Genomic DNA, 20,019 nt, shown 5'->3' with positions numbered 1-20,019 from the left:
CATGTCGCAATCTAAATTTATTATTTTAAACAAATTAATATTGCGAGAGGCTACTGTTGGGGACCTTCGGCCTCCGAAGGTCCTCAAAAACAGGATTTAACAGTATTTCTGGAGTATAATGTGTGAACAGGTATCTTCGGACTCAAGTCGGCATCACAGTAGACCAGAATAATACGAAGGTTGGTTCAGCGCCGAAGGTGTGAGCAGGAAAGCTTCGGCGTGACAGCAGAAGGTGAAACCGACTTAAAGATGAAAAGGCTATTTAGACCTCGACATATTACTATAGAATTATTATCAAGTGTAAAGGGCATGAATGTAATTTTGTATGGGTTGTGTCCCGCGCCTATAAATAGGTGAACAGTACCCCCGTACTGGGCACGCTGACTTGGCATTCGCTTTTTGCGTCACGCTTGTACTATCATCTCCTTCCAGTTGAAGGTACACTTGTAATTCAACGATATTTCTGTTTATGCTTAATAACAATATATAATTGTTCATGTTGTCATTTATATTCCTTGCATTTCATCCTTCGTCATTATATAATGAACTTATGAAGGTACATCCTTCATAACCTTCGTCCGAAAACCATTATACCCTAAGGGAAATAATGTTTCGAAGGACGAAGGACTTTAACGATTAACATTTTCTATGTTGCCTTGTTCTTAACTCATAGCATTTGAGAACAAGTCCCCAACACTTATGATATCCTTTAGAGGCTGAGATGAAGGTACTACGATGTGGTAGGACCGTGGGACTGGAAATAGTGCCGAAGCTTCCTGGAGGCCATCAGTATAGCATAGAGTACCTTCTCCAACTCTATGTAGTTTCTTTTCGATGGACTTAGTACTTCGAAGACGAAGTAAATTGGGACTTGTTTCTTGTTTGTTCATCTTGCTTTTCTTGCACCAGCATTGCATCGTGATCAAAATAGTTTTGATTGCATTCTTCATGTTCTTGCTTGTGTTCTTGATTGCGCTTATAGGGATAAGCCTTCGTGGCGAGGTCACTCGTGTGTCAGGGGTGATAACCAACGGAGTAGTGGTGTAGTGATTGCGAGGATCCGTTAGCTCGAGCCTTGGATCATCAACATCGAGATCTCCACCCAATCAAGTTATCGTACCTCACGTAAGATCGGGCCTCGTCCATTCCATCGAGTGGTATCAAAGCGTAAGCTCTAAAATACAATTGACTAGGTAAGAACGAACCTAGAGATTTAGCTGTCGTGCACATGCTCCTGTTGTCGGCCCAAGCATTATTTGTATGGGAGTGATATTCTCATCAGTTGGGCCACTTGGTTTCTCCATTTTTGTGCTTAACTCCAAAGGGGGATAATTTAGAGGCCAAAGCAACTAGACCAACCACTATTTAAGTTTTCAAAAGAGTTTTGGGTTTTAACTTGTCTTTTGATCCAAAAACCCTCTTGTTGTGAAAATTGCGTAAAGTTAAGTTTTTTATGAAAAATAGTTGATATAAGTCAAAATAGATTTGATTACAAAACTCAAGCGTATTTGACTTAGAAAAAGTGAAATGTCTTAGTTTGCAAAACCAAAAGAAAGTGGTGGTCTAAATATTCCAAATCGTTGAAAAACTTCTTTATCTTTCACTTGGTTGAGTTTGAACTTCAAATTGCAACTCCTATCTCATATTGCAATTAAGTTAGTTAAATTCTAGTTGTTTTAGTTGTGTTGGCATGAATCACTAAAAAGGGGGAGATTGAAAGGGAAATGGGATAGAAAGCCATTTCTACCTATTTTGGTGATTGAATGTACAACAAACATCATGGACTAACTTGTTTGATAAGTGTATGAGTATAGGTTTACTCGGATGCAATTTGGAGGTTTCTAAGTCCAAACGAGCTTAAAAGAGGCCAAAAAGTGCAAATCTAATAAAAGGATAAAAGTGTGAGGTTTGAACCTTTAGATATGTTGCATAGACCTTTTACAATGTTTGTAGCACTTTCATTTGGTCGCTAACTCAGTTCTGTGAGAAATGTGCATTTTGGACTTAGTTCGGGCCATAATTCAAATCCTAGAGAAACTGAGTAAAAGGTGAGTTTCCTAGACTTAGTCAATTTGATTATGTGCTAACTATATTTGTCTAAGTCGTAGGGAAGCTCACAAGAAAGTCCAATTCAAATGGAACAAGTTTTGAAAGAAAAGGACTTTTTAGTGCAGACTAGGACTCACTAGTCTGGGTGCTCCAGACTGTCTATAGTACTGGTTAAGAGGTGCACATGACCTCCTCCATACGAACTCTATAGTCCTAGGAATTTTATTTATAAAATTCACCAAACCATCTACAGTAGTAGTCGGTGGTGCACCGGACCGCGTGGTAATGGCTACTTCAGTGCCCAAGCTACTTCAATGGGAGGCAGACATGTGGTGGTCTAGTTGTGGACTGGACCGGTCCAATGCCAGCCTATTTTGGAAGTACCCAGTCTAGATCCCAGAGGACCCGTCCTTGTTCCCGGTCCAGTGCGCTAGTCGAGAGCTAGATTTCTATAGCTTTTCGATGGAAGGAGCAATGACTATGGGGCATGTTTACTATAAAAGGACGACACCCCCATGTTGACCTCCTTCAGTACCCAATCATACCAAGAGCACATACATCACTCCTACTCATTTGTAAGACATCCCGAAGCGATTCGAGCGCCGTTTATTGTGAAAAAGTGTTGTTCTTTTGTTTTGCGTTTGTTTTGGGACTTTACGAGGTTGTTCTTTTCCCTTGTGTGTGGTATTCATCTTCTTTGTGATGTTCTATGTTGTAACTCGTTCATCTTATGTACCACTGCAAGAGACTCCAACTTATGGAGATCCTTGCGAGGGGATTTATATTAATGATATAAGGAAGACCGTACACTCAAGTTGATCATTTGATCACTTGAGAGGGGTTGAGTGCGACCCTTGTCCGTTAGAACACCACAACATGGAGTACACAAACATTTTAGGCTTGACCCAACCACGGTGTAAAAATCGTCATGTCTCTTGTCTTTGATCTTTGCGATTTTTACATCCTCTTTTCTCTCTAAGTTCTTCACTTGTGATATTGCTCAATTTAATTCCACCTCTTGTGAGAAAATCTAGCGAAAGAATCTCTCCTCACTCTGATTTGATCTTGTTTTTGCTCTAACACCTAAATTGGATCAAGTTTTTGTTTAAGTTGTGTATTTTAGGCAACACCTATTTACCCCCCCCCCCCCTCTAGGTGACTATCACAACCTCAACCAACAGGATCTGCTTTGACTTACACTCGCCTAGGCACACCGGATTGGTCCAGTGCACGACTGAGCCCTACCACATGTCCTACCACATCAGCTAGACGTTGAAGACGATCATTGAATGTTGAAGTTTCCATTGCACCCGGTAGGTCTGGTGCACACCGGACTAGTCTGGTGTGCCAAAGTGCTTTGGGTTCCTTTTGCATACCTCTCTAGAAAACTCGTTCAGCGTGCCACCGGGGCACCAGGCAACAACTGCGCTTTTGTAGTGCTCTCTAGTGAATTGGTCTAGCGCACCACCATACTGGTCCAGTGCGCCGGGCCACCGAAGCCATCTATAGACGCCTCTAGGAAGGTCTAGTGCGCCACGGCGCCACCGGACTGGTTCAACCCCAGAACAGCTAAAACTTGACAGTTTTTGGCATATCTTCTTCCAATCAAATTGTCTGAACTTGAGAGCTTGCCTATGACTTAGACAAACTTATTTAGAGTATATACACCATACAATAGGAAAGATCATTAACTTGGACCAATTTTCTTATGAATAGATACCAAAATGTTGCGAAACTCCAAACAAAAATTTGACATAAAACCCCTCTACCGGGTTTCACTAGGAAATAGGAACTACTCTCCTCAGCCGATCAACAGGAAAGAACTAAAACAAATATACTCAAACTGAATAAACAAGTCTTATGTTGCAAGAATGATATTTAACATGCTTTTATGGCTTATGCATCTGTTGGGATGCAGGCTAAACCAGACCTCGATAAACCCTTCGAGAATAAGCCCCCAAGCCAAACTAACCATGTCCGACCAAGCGCAACCAGAGACTCCGACAAGCGCACCAAGACCGGTGAAGTTTCCGTTCCCTGTGGCCAACAACAATCACACGAAGACGTTTCCATGGGGGCTCACCTAAGAACCAAGGCCCCTGCCACGCCAACCAAGCGAAGGCCGAGGCATGGTGAGCCGAACAACCCGAGGACGAGGGCTCCCTACGCAGATCACTCCTTGGATGGTGCGAAGGGTTCCAAGATGTAGTTGATAACCGGAGACATGAATGTATTTTAGACTACCAACCCCTGGTTACCCTATAAATATCTCTGTCCTATAGCTAAATTGAACGTGCTTAACAAAACGCTACAGTTCCCCAACCTAACATTTGTCATGCATCGTGGTTCTCACCTACTCCCGCGTGTTGGGGTCCACCTATTAGGACTCAATAACACGTGTTGGGGTACACCTATTAGGACTCAATAACATCGAAGATATGCACATGAAGAATCCCTTCTAGACTTGTGAGAAAAAACAACGTTTTCTTGTTTTTTCTTATGGGCAAACATAGATCATGTCACTGATCATGTGATTGGATACATGTATATGTGCAGCACGGCTCGCCGGAGCCTGGCCAAACAAATACGCAACTTTCACACGTATCCACAGATACACGTAAAAACTCCCGCCTAAAACGTAAACTACATCTGCGCATGCAAGTCTGATATGCGGCCAACCGAACATATGCAAACACTTATAGAGTGTTTGGTTTGAGGAATCAAATCGTCCAAACTGAAGTGGTGCATCATGAGTTCATTTCTCAAATTTGGTGGAATAACTTCATTCCTCATATTAGTACTAACTATAAGGAATGAGGTGGTGATAGACTAACTCATTCTATTCCATAAACCAAACAAAAATAGTGAGGAGTAAGAAGATGATAGACTAACTCATTCCTCAAACCAAACACCCTATTAGTCAACGCATATGACTAGCCATGCTACCGACGTACCCACAACCAAACACACGATGAGTGAATACGTGTAGCACGGCATCCATATGAAAATTTTCAAATATCAGACTGCTAGCATGCCATTCGACTGGTTGGAAAAAGAAATCTTCACATAAGTTTCTCAGAGACAAACAGAGTCTACAATGAACAACAGTACTACTTTCAGAACACTAACATCTACATAGATGCTCACTGCTCCATCTCGCTCCAGAGAACTACAACAGGAGCCTAGAGCATGGAACCAACATGTATCTTATTGGATAAGGACCCGATTAATAATTCACAAAGAGAAAAAGAAAGCTACAAAAAAGTTGAAACAAACGATACACTGTCAAATCATTGCATTCTCACTTTCTGGATGTGCGTCCATGTAAGTAAGTGCTCAGTGACCAGTATTACCTGAATTCCCTATCAGAACTTGAGTTTGAAATTCAATTGTGGATCAGCCTACAATCCATCTGTGCACAATCCATCTGTGCAGTAACTAATTGCTTGGGTTCTTAGCTCCTTGAACCTCATGCGTACTGTCAGTAACATAACTAAATCACTAAGAGGAATATCATCATTTCAGTCTCCCAAGTGAACTAACTGCAGACCTAAATCAGCTTCATAAAATACAATCAACAGCTACTCATCCAGGTCCATAGAGTGTGTATTTTCAATGCAGGCGGTGTGCTTGGTACTGTGATACTTAGCTGCACGGTGACCAAGTCGATTCCCCAGGAATCTAAATTCTGTTTCTTCGTCATCATCACTGTCTATGTTCTTTGGAGTGATCCTGTTTTGGTAGCACCTCCTTCGAAGCAGAAAACAATTAAAATAATAGCTCACCAGTTCTTTCCTCCCCTTAAATTGAAAAAATAAGTGGAGGCGGTTCCAGAAATTCCTGCCAGAAGACGCAGCACTATGTTGTGCTGCGGCCTTGAAACTTGCCTCCTCTTCATCTGTCCAAGAAAGTGCAATCTCCTCACCCATACGATTGAATCCCCATGCATAGAAAGCTGCACCAAGTTCATGTTTCAACTTAAGTCTCCATTCTGCTACATGAAACCGAACACATTCCACTGATCCAGGATAAACGCAACCACAAACAACTTCTCTGCCTTTGCCAATAGGATCACCACAAAACAATGTTTTACAGCCTTCATTTTCTGGAGGCCAGACCTTTGTTCCCAACCATTTCAGAGTTTCTGGATCATCATAATTTGTAGGCACCTCACTAGTCCATTGTGGCACGTGTATTTGATAGTTGGGGCCAACAGGTATTTCATTTTTCTGATGGCTTTTAAAAAGCCAACCATTAGAAGAGTTACTAGTCCTAGACTCGTGTTTCCCTTCTCCAGTCAAGTTGATGTCCGGTTTTGTGAGGACTGAAGAACCATTCAGTAGTTTTGCTTTTGCACAATTGCCAACACCGGTAGGACCTATACAGCAATTGCAAGCCATTGGGAATATTTCCTGAGACCAAAGAATCAGTTCTCACTCAGTAAGCAATATATAAGTTTATAAAGGATTACAAAGAGAACGAGGTATAATAATAAAAAAATGGACAGCAAACGGAATCATGAAAAAAAATGTTGAAGATGAATCTCAAACCACAGTTTGGTGCTAAAATAAAAATAATTATTATTAAGAGTATACTGTATACATGTCAAGTCTGAGATGCCTGGAAGTTGTGAAAACTGTAATGTGCAACTTCTGATGATGATCTTAAAAAACCATGGTGAACATTTCTACTGAAATGCAGAAGTTGGTCAAAAACTAAAAACCAGAACTGCATGTAGCAAGCAGGTTTTCTTTTTCAAGCTGAAACCACTCTGAAAGCAACATAATTTTGGCATGTCCTATAGAAGAAAAAACAGAGTTTTTTGTGTATGTATTTCATAGCTATGATTTCCCATTAATAGCATTTTGGAGATATCTGATGAGAAACAATTTTATGGAGGTTTATGTGGCCCAGGGACGAGGGTGAAGAAAAGCAGTGGTTGCCAGCATCTGTTTAAAAGCTAATGTGATGAATATGTTGATAAGCCTTAGGGACCACTACAGTACCTTTTGCCAATTGAATGTAAAGCTTTATGACTTAATGGGGCGGCATTCTAAGCTTCTATAATCAAAATTCATTTTACTGTTTATCTACCAAGAATTAAATCGCTAATCAGATCACTAAATTTCACAAATACATGGACCGTAAAAGAATACCTGATTTCAACCATGTAAACTAAGCTCCCCTTTAGATTTTTCTATTATGTCTTATGTAATGGCTATTAGACATTAGGGAGTGAATGTTAATTCTTACTTTCTGAAAGATGTTGGGATCTGATAAACAATAAATGTCGAGTACTACAACACAAGGCCTACAACAGGCTTTGCCCTCTGATACATGGTGTTGCTTTTTCACTGTTTGCATCGCTAGAAACAAGTATAAAAATTGCTAAGAAGAGCAAGATCGCTAAATGAGTAGCAAAGGCACTGGTGGTGTTGAGATATTTGGAACCAACAGTTTTATTCCTGGAAAACAAAATGGCCAAACAGGACTAAAACTAAGGGGAAAAACTGTATAGCAATACATAATTTAAGAGAAAAGGATGTGAAGTTACATATTAGAAACCATAAATGAAGGTCTTCAATTGGGGTCTGTCACATGATAAATAGTGTAGGATTCATAATTCAGAAGATTGTACATGTATCCGCACAGTGTAGTCAAAAGGAATTGTTATAGAAAAGAAAACCTGGAATCATGTCAATGGCATTGTTTCACAATTATCGTTCCTACACACCCAAATCTAGTACTAAACCAGAAGCTTTTTTTTTTCTCGAATATGCAGGAGAGCTGCATATCATTATATTAAGAAGGAAAAATGTGAGGTTTAAAGAAACCTCGAAAAACTCCATACAAAACTCACGCCTTAAACTAGAAACTTTACAATAGAAAAAAAAAAGAAAATAACTGGACCCTTGACCTACTAGACCCAAAAAACCGAGCTCACTGGTTGGAAGGCTGGAGCGCTAGGATGCTAGAGAATCCACTGGCTCCAGCCCTACACCAATTCACCAAAGGTGGAGCTCATCTTTGATCCCATTGATGAGCACACTTATGTTAGGCTGGGCGCCGTTGAAATCAAAGCGATTGTGATGGTTCCAAATGGCCCAAGCCCCCAAAATGATTAGCCCCTTATTTGAACGTCCATCAAGGGCCAAAATAGCACCTTCCCACCATTCATCAAAGGAAGGAGAATCATGCCTGGGAGCAAGGTACTGCAGACCGACAGAACGCAGGGCGGTGAACCAGACTTCCCAAGTGAAAACGCAAGTAACCAACGGATGGTTAAAGGTCTCCTCCTCCTGGTCACATAGCAAGCATCGTTGTGTGTGAGGCAAGCCTTTCTTAGCCAGCCTGTCAGCAGTCCAACATCGACCATGGGCCACAAGCCACATAAAAAAATTGCATTTTCCAGGTGCTCAGCTCTTCCATATCCTCTTCCAAGGCCTAAAAGTTGTTGATCCTATCAATAATCCAGCATAAGCCGATTTTGAAGAGTATATTCCAGAATTAGAAAGGTGTCCGGGGACTCTCAAGATGGCCAGCTGTGATGTGCGTCTGTTGATGGCTTTCTATATGGTAGTATGTCATTGATTTCTGGTTGAAGTGTTCTATGTAGTGGTTCATCCTGAATCAGGCTCTGCTCTGTGTACCTCACTGGAAAAACTGTTGTCTGTCCAGTAGGTGCTACCAGAAATTGCCTCTTTTTTTGTGTCTACGATGAGGATGCTCATCTGTAGATCGGCAGGTCTATACATACACTCAAACGCTTCTGTATTTCTGTTATGAAAATAATAGAAATGGGAAATCCCCTCGTTGAAAAAAAATATTCCAGAATTAGAGAGCAGCCATATATGCTTGTCTTCCTGATCTAGATACAAAGTCCAATCTGCAATAAGGTTCCAAACCTTAAGAAATTCAGTCAAGACCCTTACAGTTATAGCCCCTCTAATATCTTGCACCCAGTACCCTGTGGAAAGAGCCTCGAAGACAGACCTGCTTTTGGCCCTAGAGGAGATCATCCTGGATAGGTGAGGTGCCAAATGGTGCAAGATCTGGCCATCTATCATATTATCTATCCAAAACAGAGTGTTTTTTTCCATTCCCACCACAGAAGAAACTGCCGCTGAGAAAAACGGCTAAGCAGTATGATGAGCATGAATTTTGAAGGATGCCTATGGTCGTACGTGCTCAGTTTTTTGGAGCCAAAGCAAGCACAGCTTAAGGGCCCAACTCATCTATTGCAGACTAGAGATGTCCAATCCTCCAAAGAAAGCTTCTTCTGATTTTGTCAATAGCCTTAAGAGCCCAAGAAGGAAGGTCCAATGCCATTGCTAAGTATATCATCATTGAAGTGAGGACGGCCTGGACAAGAATTAATCTTCCAGCTCTGGTCAACAACTCAGCCTTCCAACCCGGGAGCCGATCAGCAATTTTATCAATGAACTGCTGGATGTGCGGCTTATTAAGTCTCCTTACTGATAGAGGCATTCCCAAGTATTTGCATGGGAAAGTGGCAACAAGGCAGGGAAGAAGATTGTGGATGTTATCTAAATTTTCCTCAGAGCATTGGATGGGGAAGACACTGCTCTTACCCATGTTTTTTTAAACCTCAAGCTTCACCAAAGATATTTAGGATGTCCATAGTGATCTCAATATCAAAAGGTACCGGATGGAGGAAGATAACCACATCTCAATCTCTTGGCTTTGTCAAGGCCAAGTCAAACACATCTTTATTCATCTACTAGTGTGGCAGCGACTATGTTGATGACATTGTGCTCATCTCCTCTTTGGCTCTCCTGTTTCGGATCATCACCGTAGTTCAGCATGAGTTCGCCATGAAGGATTTGGGCCCCCTTCACCATTTTCTAGGGATTGTGGTTGAGCCTCGTCTCAGGGGGCCTCTTCATCCAGCAGTGACAGTACACTCTGGACATCCTTGAACGAGCTGGCATGGTCAATTACAAGCCTTGTGTGACCCTGGTCGACATGCAGGCCAAGCTCACTAGCAAAGGCGCTTCTGTCAGTGAACCCACCGCCTACCGGAGCCTTATCGGTGCTCTTCAGTATCTGACCTTCACCAGGCCCAACGTCGCCTACGCCGTTCAGTAGGTCTACCTTTATATGCATGACCCTAGATAGCTGCACTTGGGTGTGATCAAGCAGATCCTTACCTATCTTTGGGGCACTATCGACTACCGCCGACTTCGACGCTCCTCCACCAATGCCCTAGATAGCTGGTCGCCTACACCAATGCCGACTGGGTCGGGTGCTCAGACACTCGTCGGTCGACCTCTGGTTATGCGATGTTTCTTGGGGCCAATCTGGCCTCTTGGTTCTCCAAGCATCAGCTTGTGGTCTCCCATTCTAGTGTTGAGGCTAAGTACCTGGTTGTCACGAATGGGGTGGCTAAGGCGAGCTGGCTGCGCTAGCTTCTACAGGAGCTTATTAGCCCCCTCTCCCGGATTACTCTAGTCTACTGCGACAATGTCAGCGCCGTCTACCTCTCCGTCAACCCAGTCTAGCATCAGCTCACAAAGCACGCTGAGATCGACCTCCACTTCGTCTGTGATCGTGTTGCTGTCGGAGACGCCCGCGTCCATCCTGTATAAAAAGGTCATAGTTTGCCGACATCTTCACCAAGGGTCTTCCCTCCTCGATGTTCTCGGAGTTTCGCTCCAGTCCAAAACATCTGTTGTAGCTAGAGTTTTGACTGCGGGGGTATAAGATTATTTTGTGTGTTGGCTGATGTAATGGGCTTTGACCCAGCCCATGTATTGTCCTCTCATATACATATACATACAGTTATCTACTCTAATTAGGGTTAGGGTTTCCAACAAGATGCATACACTACCCATTTTTCTTTTAAGTAATACATATTTGATGAAGTAATTGAATGATCTTTGTGGTTTATGGTAAGCAAAATCAGATGATGAATTGAGTACTACTCGCTCGGTCCCAAATTAAAATTTGTTTTAGTTAATTAATAGGTTCATACAATACTTAATGTATGATCATTGCCCGCTGCTTCTTGGTCTAAAAGACAATATTGTTGGCAAGAGAAGGTTCCATTTTGAGTCCTTTTGGACCAAAATGGAGGGATTTCAGGACGTGGTGCTGGAGGCTTGGAATTCTGTACAGCCGGTCAGCTGTCCCTTCATCACCCTGGATAGGAAACTCAAGGTGACAGCCATGAGGTTACGCAGCTGGAGTGATAAGCAGGTAGGACATATTGTTTCGCAGCTTTGTCTGGCAAAGGAGTTGCTGCATAAACTCGAAATCGCTCAAGATCACAGGGCCCTATCTCCGGCTGAATGCTGGCTTAAAAATAGACTCAAGAAACAGTCCCTGCTGCTGGCCTCCTTCAAGCGTACCATGGCAAGATTAAGATCAAGAATATCCAGGATTAAGGAGGGGGATGCAAACACCAAGTTTTTTCATATGCATGCTAGATATCGGAAAAGGAAAAATCTGGTGACCTTGCTGAAAGACGGTGATAATATTATTACTAGCCATGCTGCCAAAGCAGATTTAGTGGATCAGTTTTATTCCAACCTTATTGGTCAGTCGGTCTCCAGGGAGAATACCATTGATTTAGTTGCTCTCGGCCTCCCAGCTCATAACCTCTCCATCTTGGACGCCCCTTTCACTGAGCAGGAGGTCCTAGCAACTGTCTTGAACCTACCTGCTGACAAGGCCCCTAGCCCAGATGGTTTTACTGGGAGGTTTTATAAGGTTTGTTGGAACATCATCAAAGTGGACGTACTCAATGCAGTTTCAGCAATTTGGTGTAGGAACTTCAATAACTTGGATAAAGTTAATTCTGCATATATTACTATGATCCCAAAGTTTGATGGGGCTGATCAGGTGAAGGATTTCAGACCGATTAGTCTTGTGCACAGCTTTGCAAAATTGGTAACCAAGATCCTGGCCAATAGGCTTGCTGGTCATCTGCATGAGCTTGTCTCCCCAAATCAGAGTGCCTTCATCAAAGGCAGATTTATACAGGACAATTTTATGTTAGTGCAGCAAACTTCAAGATTTTTACATCAGCAAAATATGGCATGTCTTCTTTTTAAGCTCGACATCACAAAAGCCTTTGACTCGGTTTCATGGCCTTTTCTGATTGAGGTGCTGTAGGCTTTGGGTTTTGGCCAAATCTGGAGAAATATAATTTGTGGGTTACTTGGTTCCTCAACTACTCAAGTGCTGCTCAATGGGTGCCCTGGCAATAAAATCCAACATAGAAGGGGGCTCAGGCAAGGGGATCCCCTCTCCCCCATGTTATTTATTTTAGTCATGGATGTCCTTTGCCTTCTATTTGCCAAAGCTGAAGAGACAGGGTTGCTGCAACAATTGTCCAACAGAAAGAAACTTCATAGAATTTCTATTTATGCTGACGATGTGGCCCTCTTCCTGCTCCCAACTCAGAATGACATTTCCACTACTCTGGACATTCTCAACATCTTTGGGAATGCCTCAGGTCTACACAACAATGTGCAGAAATCCAGTATTTATCCTATCAGATGTTCGGAGCAGACCATCCTGGAGGTTCAAAGCTTGTTACCTTGTGGGGTGGAGTCCCTACCTTGCAAATACTTGGGTCTCCCTCTTTCTCTACACAAACTAACCAAACAGCAGCTCCTGCCCTTTATTGAGAAAATTGCAGATCTTCTCCCAAGCTGGAAGGCAGAGTTGTTGAACAAAGCTGGCAGAAGAATTCTAGTGCAGCATGTCCTAACTAGTATGACAATCTATACTGCAATGGCTATTGATTTTCCTAAGTGGGCTTTGGATGCAATTGATAAAATTAGAAGGGGATTCTTATGGAGAGGCAGAAAGGATGCTAAAGGAGGTCACTGTATGGTAGCCTGGGAAAAGGTTTGTAGGCCTCTACATATGGGAGGCCTCGGGATTTCTAACCTGACTAAACTTTGTTGGGCTCTCAGAATGAGGTGGTTGTGGCTGCAAAAAACTGATTCTTCGAGGCCATAGGTGGACCTACCCATTCAGGTCCCAAGTATTGCCAGGTCCTTCTTCTCTGCAGTGTTGATGTCAGAGGTTGGCAATGGTGCGAATACTCTTTTTTGGGTGGATAAATGGATTAATGGGAAAAAGGTAGCTGATATTGCACCAAGACTGTTCTGCACCATATCAAAAAGAATTGCCAATAAAAGAACAGTGCAAGAGGCAATGGACAATAGGAGATGGATTAGTGATATTAGGGGCGCTCTCTCAGCAGGGGCCTTGATTGATTTTCTGCATCTCTGGGAAGCTTTAACGGATTTTCAGCTACATCCTGATATTGAAGACAGACACATTTTTTCCATAGCGCCAGATGGTAACTACTCAGCAAAAGTTGCTTATGAAGGGCTCTTCCAGGGATCGTGCTCCTTTCTTCACCACAAAAGAATCTGGAAATCCTGGATGCCACCCAAGTGCCATTTCTTCCTGTGGCTGGTGGCACATGATAAATGCTGGACTGCTGATAGGCTGCAGAAAAGAGGCATGAACCATCCGGCTAGGTGCCCTCTTTGTGATCAAGAACCTGAAAGCGTTGATCACCTGCTGGTTTCCTGTGTGTTCTCAAGAGTTTTCTGGTATAGGCTTTTGAGAAAGTTTGGGTTACACAGCTTATCCCCTCAGCAAGTGGAGCCTTCCTTCCTTGGTTGGTGGGAGAATTCCTCGGCTCAGGTCCTCAACATGAGAAAGAAAGGACTGGACTCCCTTGTTGCTTTAGGGGCCTGGATGATTTGGAATCATAGGAACAAGGTGGTGTTCGATGGAAGGACCCCCTCTATCTCCTTCCTTCTTCAAGCTGCTGAGGATGAACAGGAGACGTGGCGGCTGGCTGGTGCCAAGGGGCTTTCCTTTTTTGCCAGCCAAACTACCTAGCTCCTAGGGCTGTAGTGTTTTTTGTCCAGTTTTATGGATAGCTTTGTGTATGCTTGTTTCTGGCCTCCATAAGGAGTGCTTGTACCTAGGTCCTTATGGCCCTTTATTTTCCCTCTACTTTAATATATGGGTGCGCAGTCCTCCTGCGCTCTTTCGAGAAAAAAAATACTTAATGTATGTGTTTTATTTATGTGTCTACATTTATCTTCATCCACTTGAATATGGACATAAAAAGCAAGAGCTAAAACGAATATTATTTTAGAACGAAGGGGGTATTAAAATGCAATGAGTTAACGTCAAATTGTAAAACGTTTTGCCAACAAACTCTTCAAAGGTATTGAAATCACCTGAAAAAGTGAGGCGTCCAACATGCTTGCTCGGCGAGCCTTCTTCGTGGTAACCATCTTCCTGACCGCCAATGCCATTGAGAAGCACTCAGCCGACGACCCAGCAGAGACAGCAACATCATTGCCAGCATTCTCGGCCATCTCCCTCACCCAACCCAACATCCCAACCACGTCCCCCCTCTTCCTCTTAAGCATCACATGCCGCTGCTCCCTCCCATTGTAGCCCAGGAGCCCTTCTTCTCCCTCCACTCCATCGGTACCAATGAACAGCTCTTGCCTCTTCCTCATGTCGCCGTCCAAGAAGGGCCCATGTGCTTCCACGAGCCTCTGGATCCAGCGGTCTAGGGCACCAAGGTACTTGGCGTAGACCAGCTTGACGGGCGCCGCGAGGGCGGAGTCAATGCCAGCAGACTCGGCGGCGGCAGCCCAACCACCGGGAGTGTTGGGCACGCCGGCGTAGCCCCCTGCAGCGCGGACGGCCAGGAAGAGGCGGAGAAGGTCAACGCATCGTCCATTTCCAAGAGCCACGGGGATAGGCCGCGCCTCGCGGCCGCCGGTGTAGGCCTCGCGCAGGAACGTGGCGAGGACGGCGTCGAACGCCTCCGAGGGGTCGGAGGCCGCGACGGCGTCGGGGACCCGGAGATCGGCGCAGAAGCCGAGGGACTGCAGCTTGCTGAGGATGGCGAGGACGCTGGCGGCGGAGTCCATGGACCGGTGACCGGCGGCGAGGTCACGACGGTTGGCCGCGGTGGCGCATATTCTCCTTTTTTTTTCCTTTGTTTTGCCTTTTTTTTGGCTGTGGGTTGAGTATAGATAGAACGTTTAGTGTGGATTTATGTTTTTTTTCTTTTAACCTTCCTGTTTTTGAATGAAATTTGAAGGTTTGTTGTGTCCGTTCGATGCATAGGATACAGAGGATTTTTATGTGGGCCTGTGATGGCTTTGTCGCCTTGATGGGAGTAGTAGATGGGTTATGTGTTGAGTACTAAAAATATCTTCAATGGTCATATCTCATATCTTTTAGAATAAAAAATTAAGTGACCACTTAAAATGCTAACTAAGCGCTGGTCCCAATGATAGTAATTTTTACCATTGCAAACCTGAATGCTAAGGGCATGTACAGTGGTGTTTAATGTGGAGTCTCTTAAGGTGTTTAAGGGGGTTATTTGCAAAAAAATCTTAGAGCCGTCTCTCCGTGAAGAGACGCCTCTGGCTCGTAAACCAAGTAGCAACAGACGTCTCACTTCCCACTGTACGAATTTGTCGTCTGTTCTATCGATCTGATGCTATACAAATACATTTAATTCTGTATTTATTAATAGACTACGTTTATAGACACTCCATTGTACAATAGAGTCTCTTAGTTGTCTCCTGTGCTTGGAGAACCGTTTTGGTGTCTCTCCACTGTACATGCCCTAAAGATGGCAATGGTGACATGATATCAGATATTAGGTTATTGGCGAAGATAATTTTATTTGAGCTTATCTTCATTAAATATTCTGACACATAAGAAAATACGATGACATAACGATGATATAATAAGTAGAGAGATAAAGAAAGTTTTATACGAGATGAGGGAGTCTCATTTAAATGGAACTCAAGATGCATTTCGTAGTTAAAATTGATTTGACATTATTGAAATTATCTAATAAAACTATGCACTAAGAATAATCTTAAAATCTAAAGATTGAAGAGATGTCGGTTAGTATAACAACCAAATTTGATAAGTATTAGTTGCCTGTTAGGCATTACAATCCTTCTAGAACCTTGTTCTTTTAAAAAAATGAGCTTGCTGATGTGTCTTGTAGCGGCTAACTCGTAAAACCTATCAGATTTGTGAGGATAAGGCTACTAAAATCCTAGATTTATTAGGGTGTATTTGGTTCTGCTTTTAAAATCTACTTCTACTTTAAGAAAGCAGAAGCTGAACCAAATGGATTCAATTTTTTCGCAGCTACATTAAAAAAGCAACTTTTCTTTAGTACAAATTTGAAAGCACCATGAACACTACTTTGATGTTTATCGAAGTTCATTATATTAATAAATAAGCATGATAAATTTAAACTAAAATAGAATTAAAATAATTAAGTATTATAATAAATGAAATAAAAATATTTTTAATAAAAAATTTATTACAAATGGAATTAAAAACTTTATTTTAAAAAAAATCAGGAACACAAATGTGAAATTATTTTTTAAATTAAATATAATGATTAAGAGATATAATTAAACAGAGCGCATATAAACAATATAGAGTCTGTTTACATTGTATATAAACAATATAGAGTTTGTTTACATTGTACAACTCAGTAGTTTAAGCCAATCAGCTTTTTCTCATATTAGCTTTTTCACAGCGGACAGCTCGCAATAGTTTTTTCACAACTCACAGCTAAAACCGAACACACCCTCAGGTGATTTAATGATTGCAAGAGTTGCAAGTATAAGATTATCTATCGTGTGATTTAAATCACAATTGGATTGCTACAAAGAAGATGAAATGGTATCTCGGGAAACTAAGAGTGTAAGTTGTTGGATTGGTGATAAGTGGCTTCAGTATGTTATCCAACCCTGAGGAAGATATCAAAGGGTATTTATGTAATTTCTATCACTATAGTTGTATGAGCGCGCATTAAACACTAATGAGAGAGTACTTAATGAGCGTGGTAGTAGGTTTACTTCAAAGATGCTAGAGGCTCTTATGTACTCACATGATTGGGTGCGGAACATATGCAAAAGTATGTTCATTGTCCTGTTTTGTGGTTTGGTTTTGTTTTGTATGATTTTATCCTGATTGGTGTTTTTTAGTTGATAACAAGGGAAAAAATCTCTCACTTTCTATATTGCCTCTAAGATATTAAGATGGTCACCAAGTTAGTGCATATATTTAAATTAAACTAGTGTTGTGCAATTGTACTCTTATTTTGTTATTGTAGAATTTGTCGTTGTATTGTCATATAGGGACTTGAACTTTGAGGAAGAGCTAATAGCCTCTGAAAGGATCACGATGCCCAAGAGGGGGGGTGAATTGGGCTTTTCTAAAAATCAACACTAATTAAAACCTAAGCAAGAGCTAAACAAGAGCCCAACTTCACCCCAACAACTAGCACTAAGAAAATAATACTAGAAATGTAACAAGGCTAAGACAATGCTTCAAATACTTGCTAAACAAATACACAAAGTAAATAGCTTGAATTAAGTGCGGAATGTAAAGCAAAGTTTAGAAGACTCCTCCAATTTTTCCCGAGGTATCGAAGAGTCGGCACTCTCCACTAGTCCTCGTTGGAGCACCCGCGCAAGGGTATCGCTCCCCCTTGGTCCTCGCAAGAACCAAGTGCTCACTACGAGATGATCCTTTGCCACTCCGGCGCGGTGGATCCCTCGAGACCGCTTACAAACTTGAGTCGGGTCACCAACAAGATCTTCACGGTGATCACCGAGCTCCCAACGCCACCAAGCCGTCTAGGTGATGCCGATCACCAAGAGTAACAAGCCATAGACTTTCGCTTGACCAAGAGAAGCCTAATGCAAGTGGTGTGTGCTCTAGGTGGTTCTCCCTAGCGCTAATGAGGAACAAGCATGAATTATGATTCTCTAATCTCCTCACAAGGCTTTTGGTGCTTGCAATACTCTACCAAGGTGCTGGAATAAATGTGGAGTGCAAGACATTGAATATGGTGGGTGGAAGGGGTATAAATAGCCCTCACCCACCAACTAGCCGTTACAGGCAAAGTCTGCGTGATGGCGCACCGGACAGTCCGGTGCGCCACCGGTGCGCCAACGGTGCGCCACCGGTGCGCCAACGGTCACTTCCAACGGCTAGTTCTGACAGCTAGCCGTTGGACTCATGGCGCACCGGACAGTGAACAGTTCAATGTCCGGTGCACACCGGACAGTCCGGTGCGGTGTCCGATGTGCCGCTAAAATTCATTTCCGAAGGCTGCGCTCTCGGGTTTCTGCGACTGGGAGAGTCCCTGCCGTGGACCAGCCTGGCCCACCTGGCAGAGGGTGCACCGGACAGTCCGGTGCACACCGGACAGTCCGGTGCCCCAAAGCCAGAAACTCTAAGTCTTGTTTTTCAGCTGATTTTCAAATCGGTTTTCGTTCTAACTTTTGTGTGAGTTCTAGAGTGACACCTAGCACTGTATATGAGTGTGATTGTGCACCAACACTACACTAGAACTCTCTTGGTCAAACTACTCATCGACAACCCCTCTTTATAGTACGGCTAAAAGAGAATAAAAGACCTAACTAAATCGCGAGTGTCCACATCTCCTTGACACTCGGACTCTTTAGACCTTCACCTTTTGTTCCGTCGTTTTAGCCGTCGCTTCGAGTTCTTATCTTCGGGATTGTTTTCACCGTTGTAGTACTTCTACCTGTCATGCGACCTAACTTACCATTTGTCTCTGCAAAACACACGTTAGTCACATATAATATTACGTTGTCATTAATCACTAAAACCAACCAGGGGCCTAGATGCTTTCAATCTCCCCCTTTTTGGTGATTGATGACAACCCTACAAGTTTTGAGAGAGTAGTTTGTTTTGAAGATTCTGTCAATAGAAAGAATGATTAGTTATACTCAGTAATCTTTGACAGAAAGAATGTGTACCATAATAATAAAAGTGAGCGCATACACATCATAAGATTCTTGTTCATATAAAAGAGAAAGTAAATTAATGAAACAAGAGCTAAAAGACTGGTGATATGATATAAGGTGAAAACATAGTACACACAGTCAAACATACGCGACGAGAGTATATGACGAGTTTGTGAGCCAAAAACATAAAGCTAGTACAGAGAGTAGCAGGCACAAATATTACATCAAAAGGACACTGACTCTCTACTAACTCTCTAACTCCCCCTAGCTCTCACAACTCATATCTCTCCCCCTTTGGCGTCAAACACCAAAAGGGACCTAAACATCTGACGCAGGAGGAGGCGGCGGGGGCGCATCCGGTCGAGGTCGAGGTAGCAGAGCGAACGCCGACGGAGGGTCAGAGTCAGTCTCGGATCCAGGATCTGCGGTAGAAGCTGGAGCTGGTACTGACTCGGACGCAGGCAGCGCTGCAGGAGCTACCGGAACAGAAGCGGTCACAGATACTGCCACAGCGGTAGTGGTAACAGCAGATGCTGGTGGCACTGGCGGCTGCGGGCAGACAGAGCTGAGAACCGGAGAAGTGAACGCCAAGGTGATCGGCCGGAGCGGAGAGGTAACAACAGGGGGTGCAGACAAGATCGAAGGCACCACTGGAGCATGAAGCGAAGAAGGCGGAGCAGACTGAACTGGAGGAGCTGAGATACCAGAATGCTGAAGCATGAGGGCCATGAATGCCCTATTCTCTGCCCTATCCTGAATAAGCTGCTGCTGAAGAGCATCCTGCCTGTCCTGCATGCTCTGAAACATTGAGAGCATCGTCTCGGATAACCGGGCCTGCTCGGCTGCCAGGTTGGCCAGAATCGCCGCAAGAGCAGGGTCCATAGCCGGAGGAGGAGCAGGAGCAGCACGAGAACTCCCAGCCTCATGATCATGGGAGCGTGGAGGCATAGGAGGCGGAGGCGGAGGAGGAATCCCAAAATCATCATCATCATCATCATCAGCTGCTGTACCCTGGGTGTCAAACTGTCGAAGTGCTGCATCCTCGGCCTGAGTGTCATACACAGGAGCATAAGCTGGCACTGGAATCTCAGGAGCAGGACGGTAAGATCCAAACACAAGGCGTGAGGCCTCA

At 43.3% G+C, this 20,019-nt stretch overlaps 1 protein-coding gene across 1 annotated transcript; it reads right to left on the bottom strand.

Moving 5' to 3' along the window:
- Positions 1-5,065: 5,065 nt before the first annotated feature.
- LOC103641401 (AT-rich interactive domain-containing protein 2) lies at positions 5,066-15,338 on the bottom strand. The gene is made up of 2 exons (XM_008664756.4): positions 14,289-15,338; positions 5,066-6,461 (listed from the first exon to the last, which is right to left on the bottom strand). The coding sequence occupies exons 1-2, from the start codon at positions 14,994-14,996 to the stop codon at positions 5,631-5,633; spliced, it is 1,539 nt and encodes a 512-aa protein (XP_008662978.1). The 5' UTR covers positions 14,997-15,338; the 3' UTR covers positions 5,066-5,630.
- Positions 15,339-20,019: the final 4,681 nt, after the last annotated feature.

Source organism: Zea mays, chromosome 10 (assembly GCF_902167145.1).
Source record: "Zea mays cultivar B73 chromosome 10, Zm-B73-REFERENCE-NAM-5.0, whole genome shotgun sequence".
NCBI classification, from domain to species: Eukaryota; Viridiplantae; Streptophyta; class Magnoliopsida; order Poales; family Poaceae; genus Zea; species Zea mays.
The sequence above is the reverse complement of the archived record's forward strand: the minus strand, read 5'-3'. Positions and strand labels throughout refer to the sequence as shown.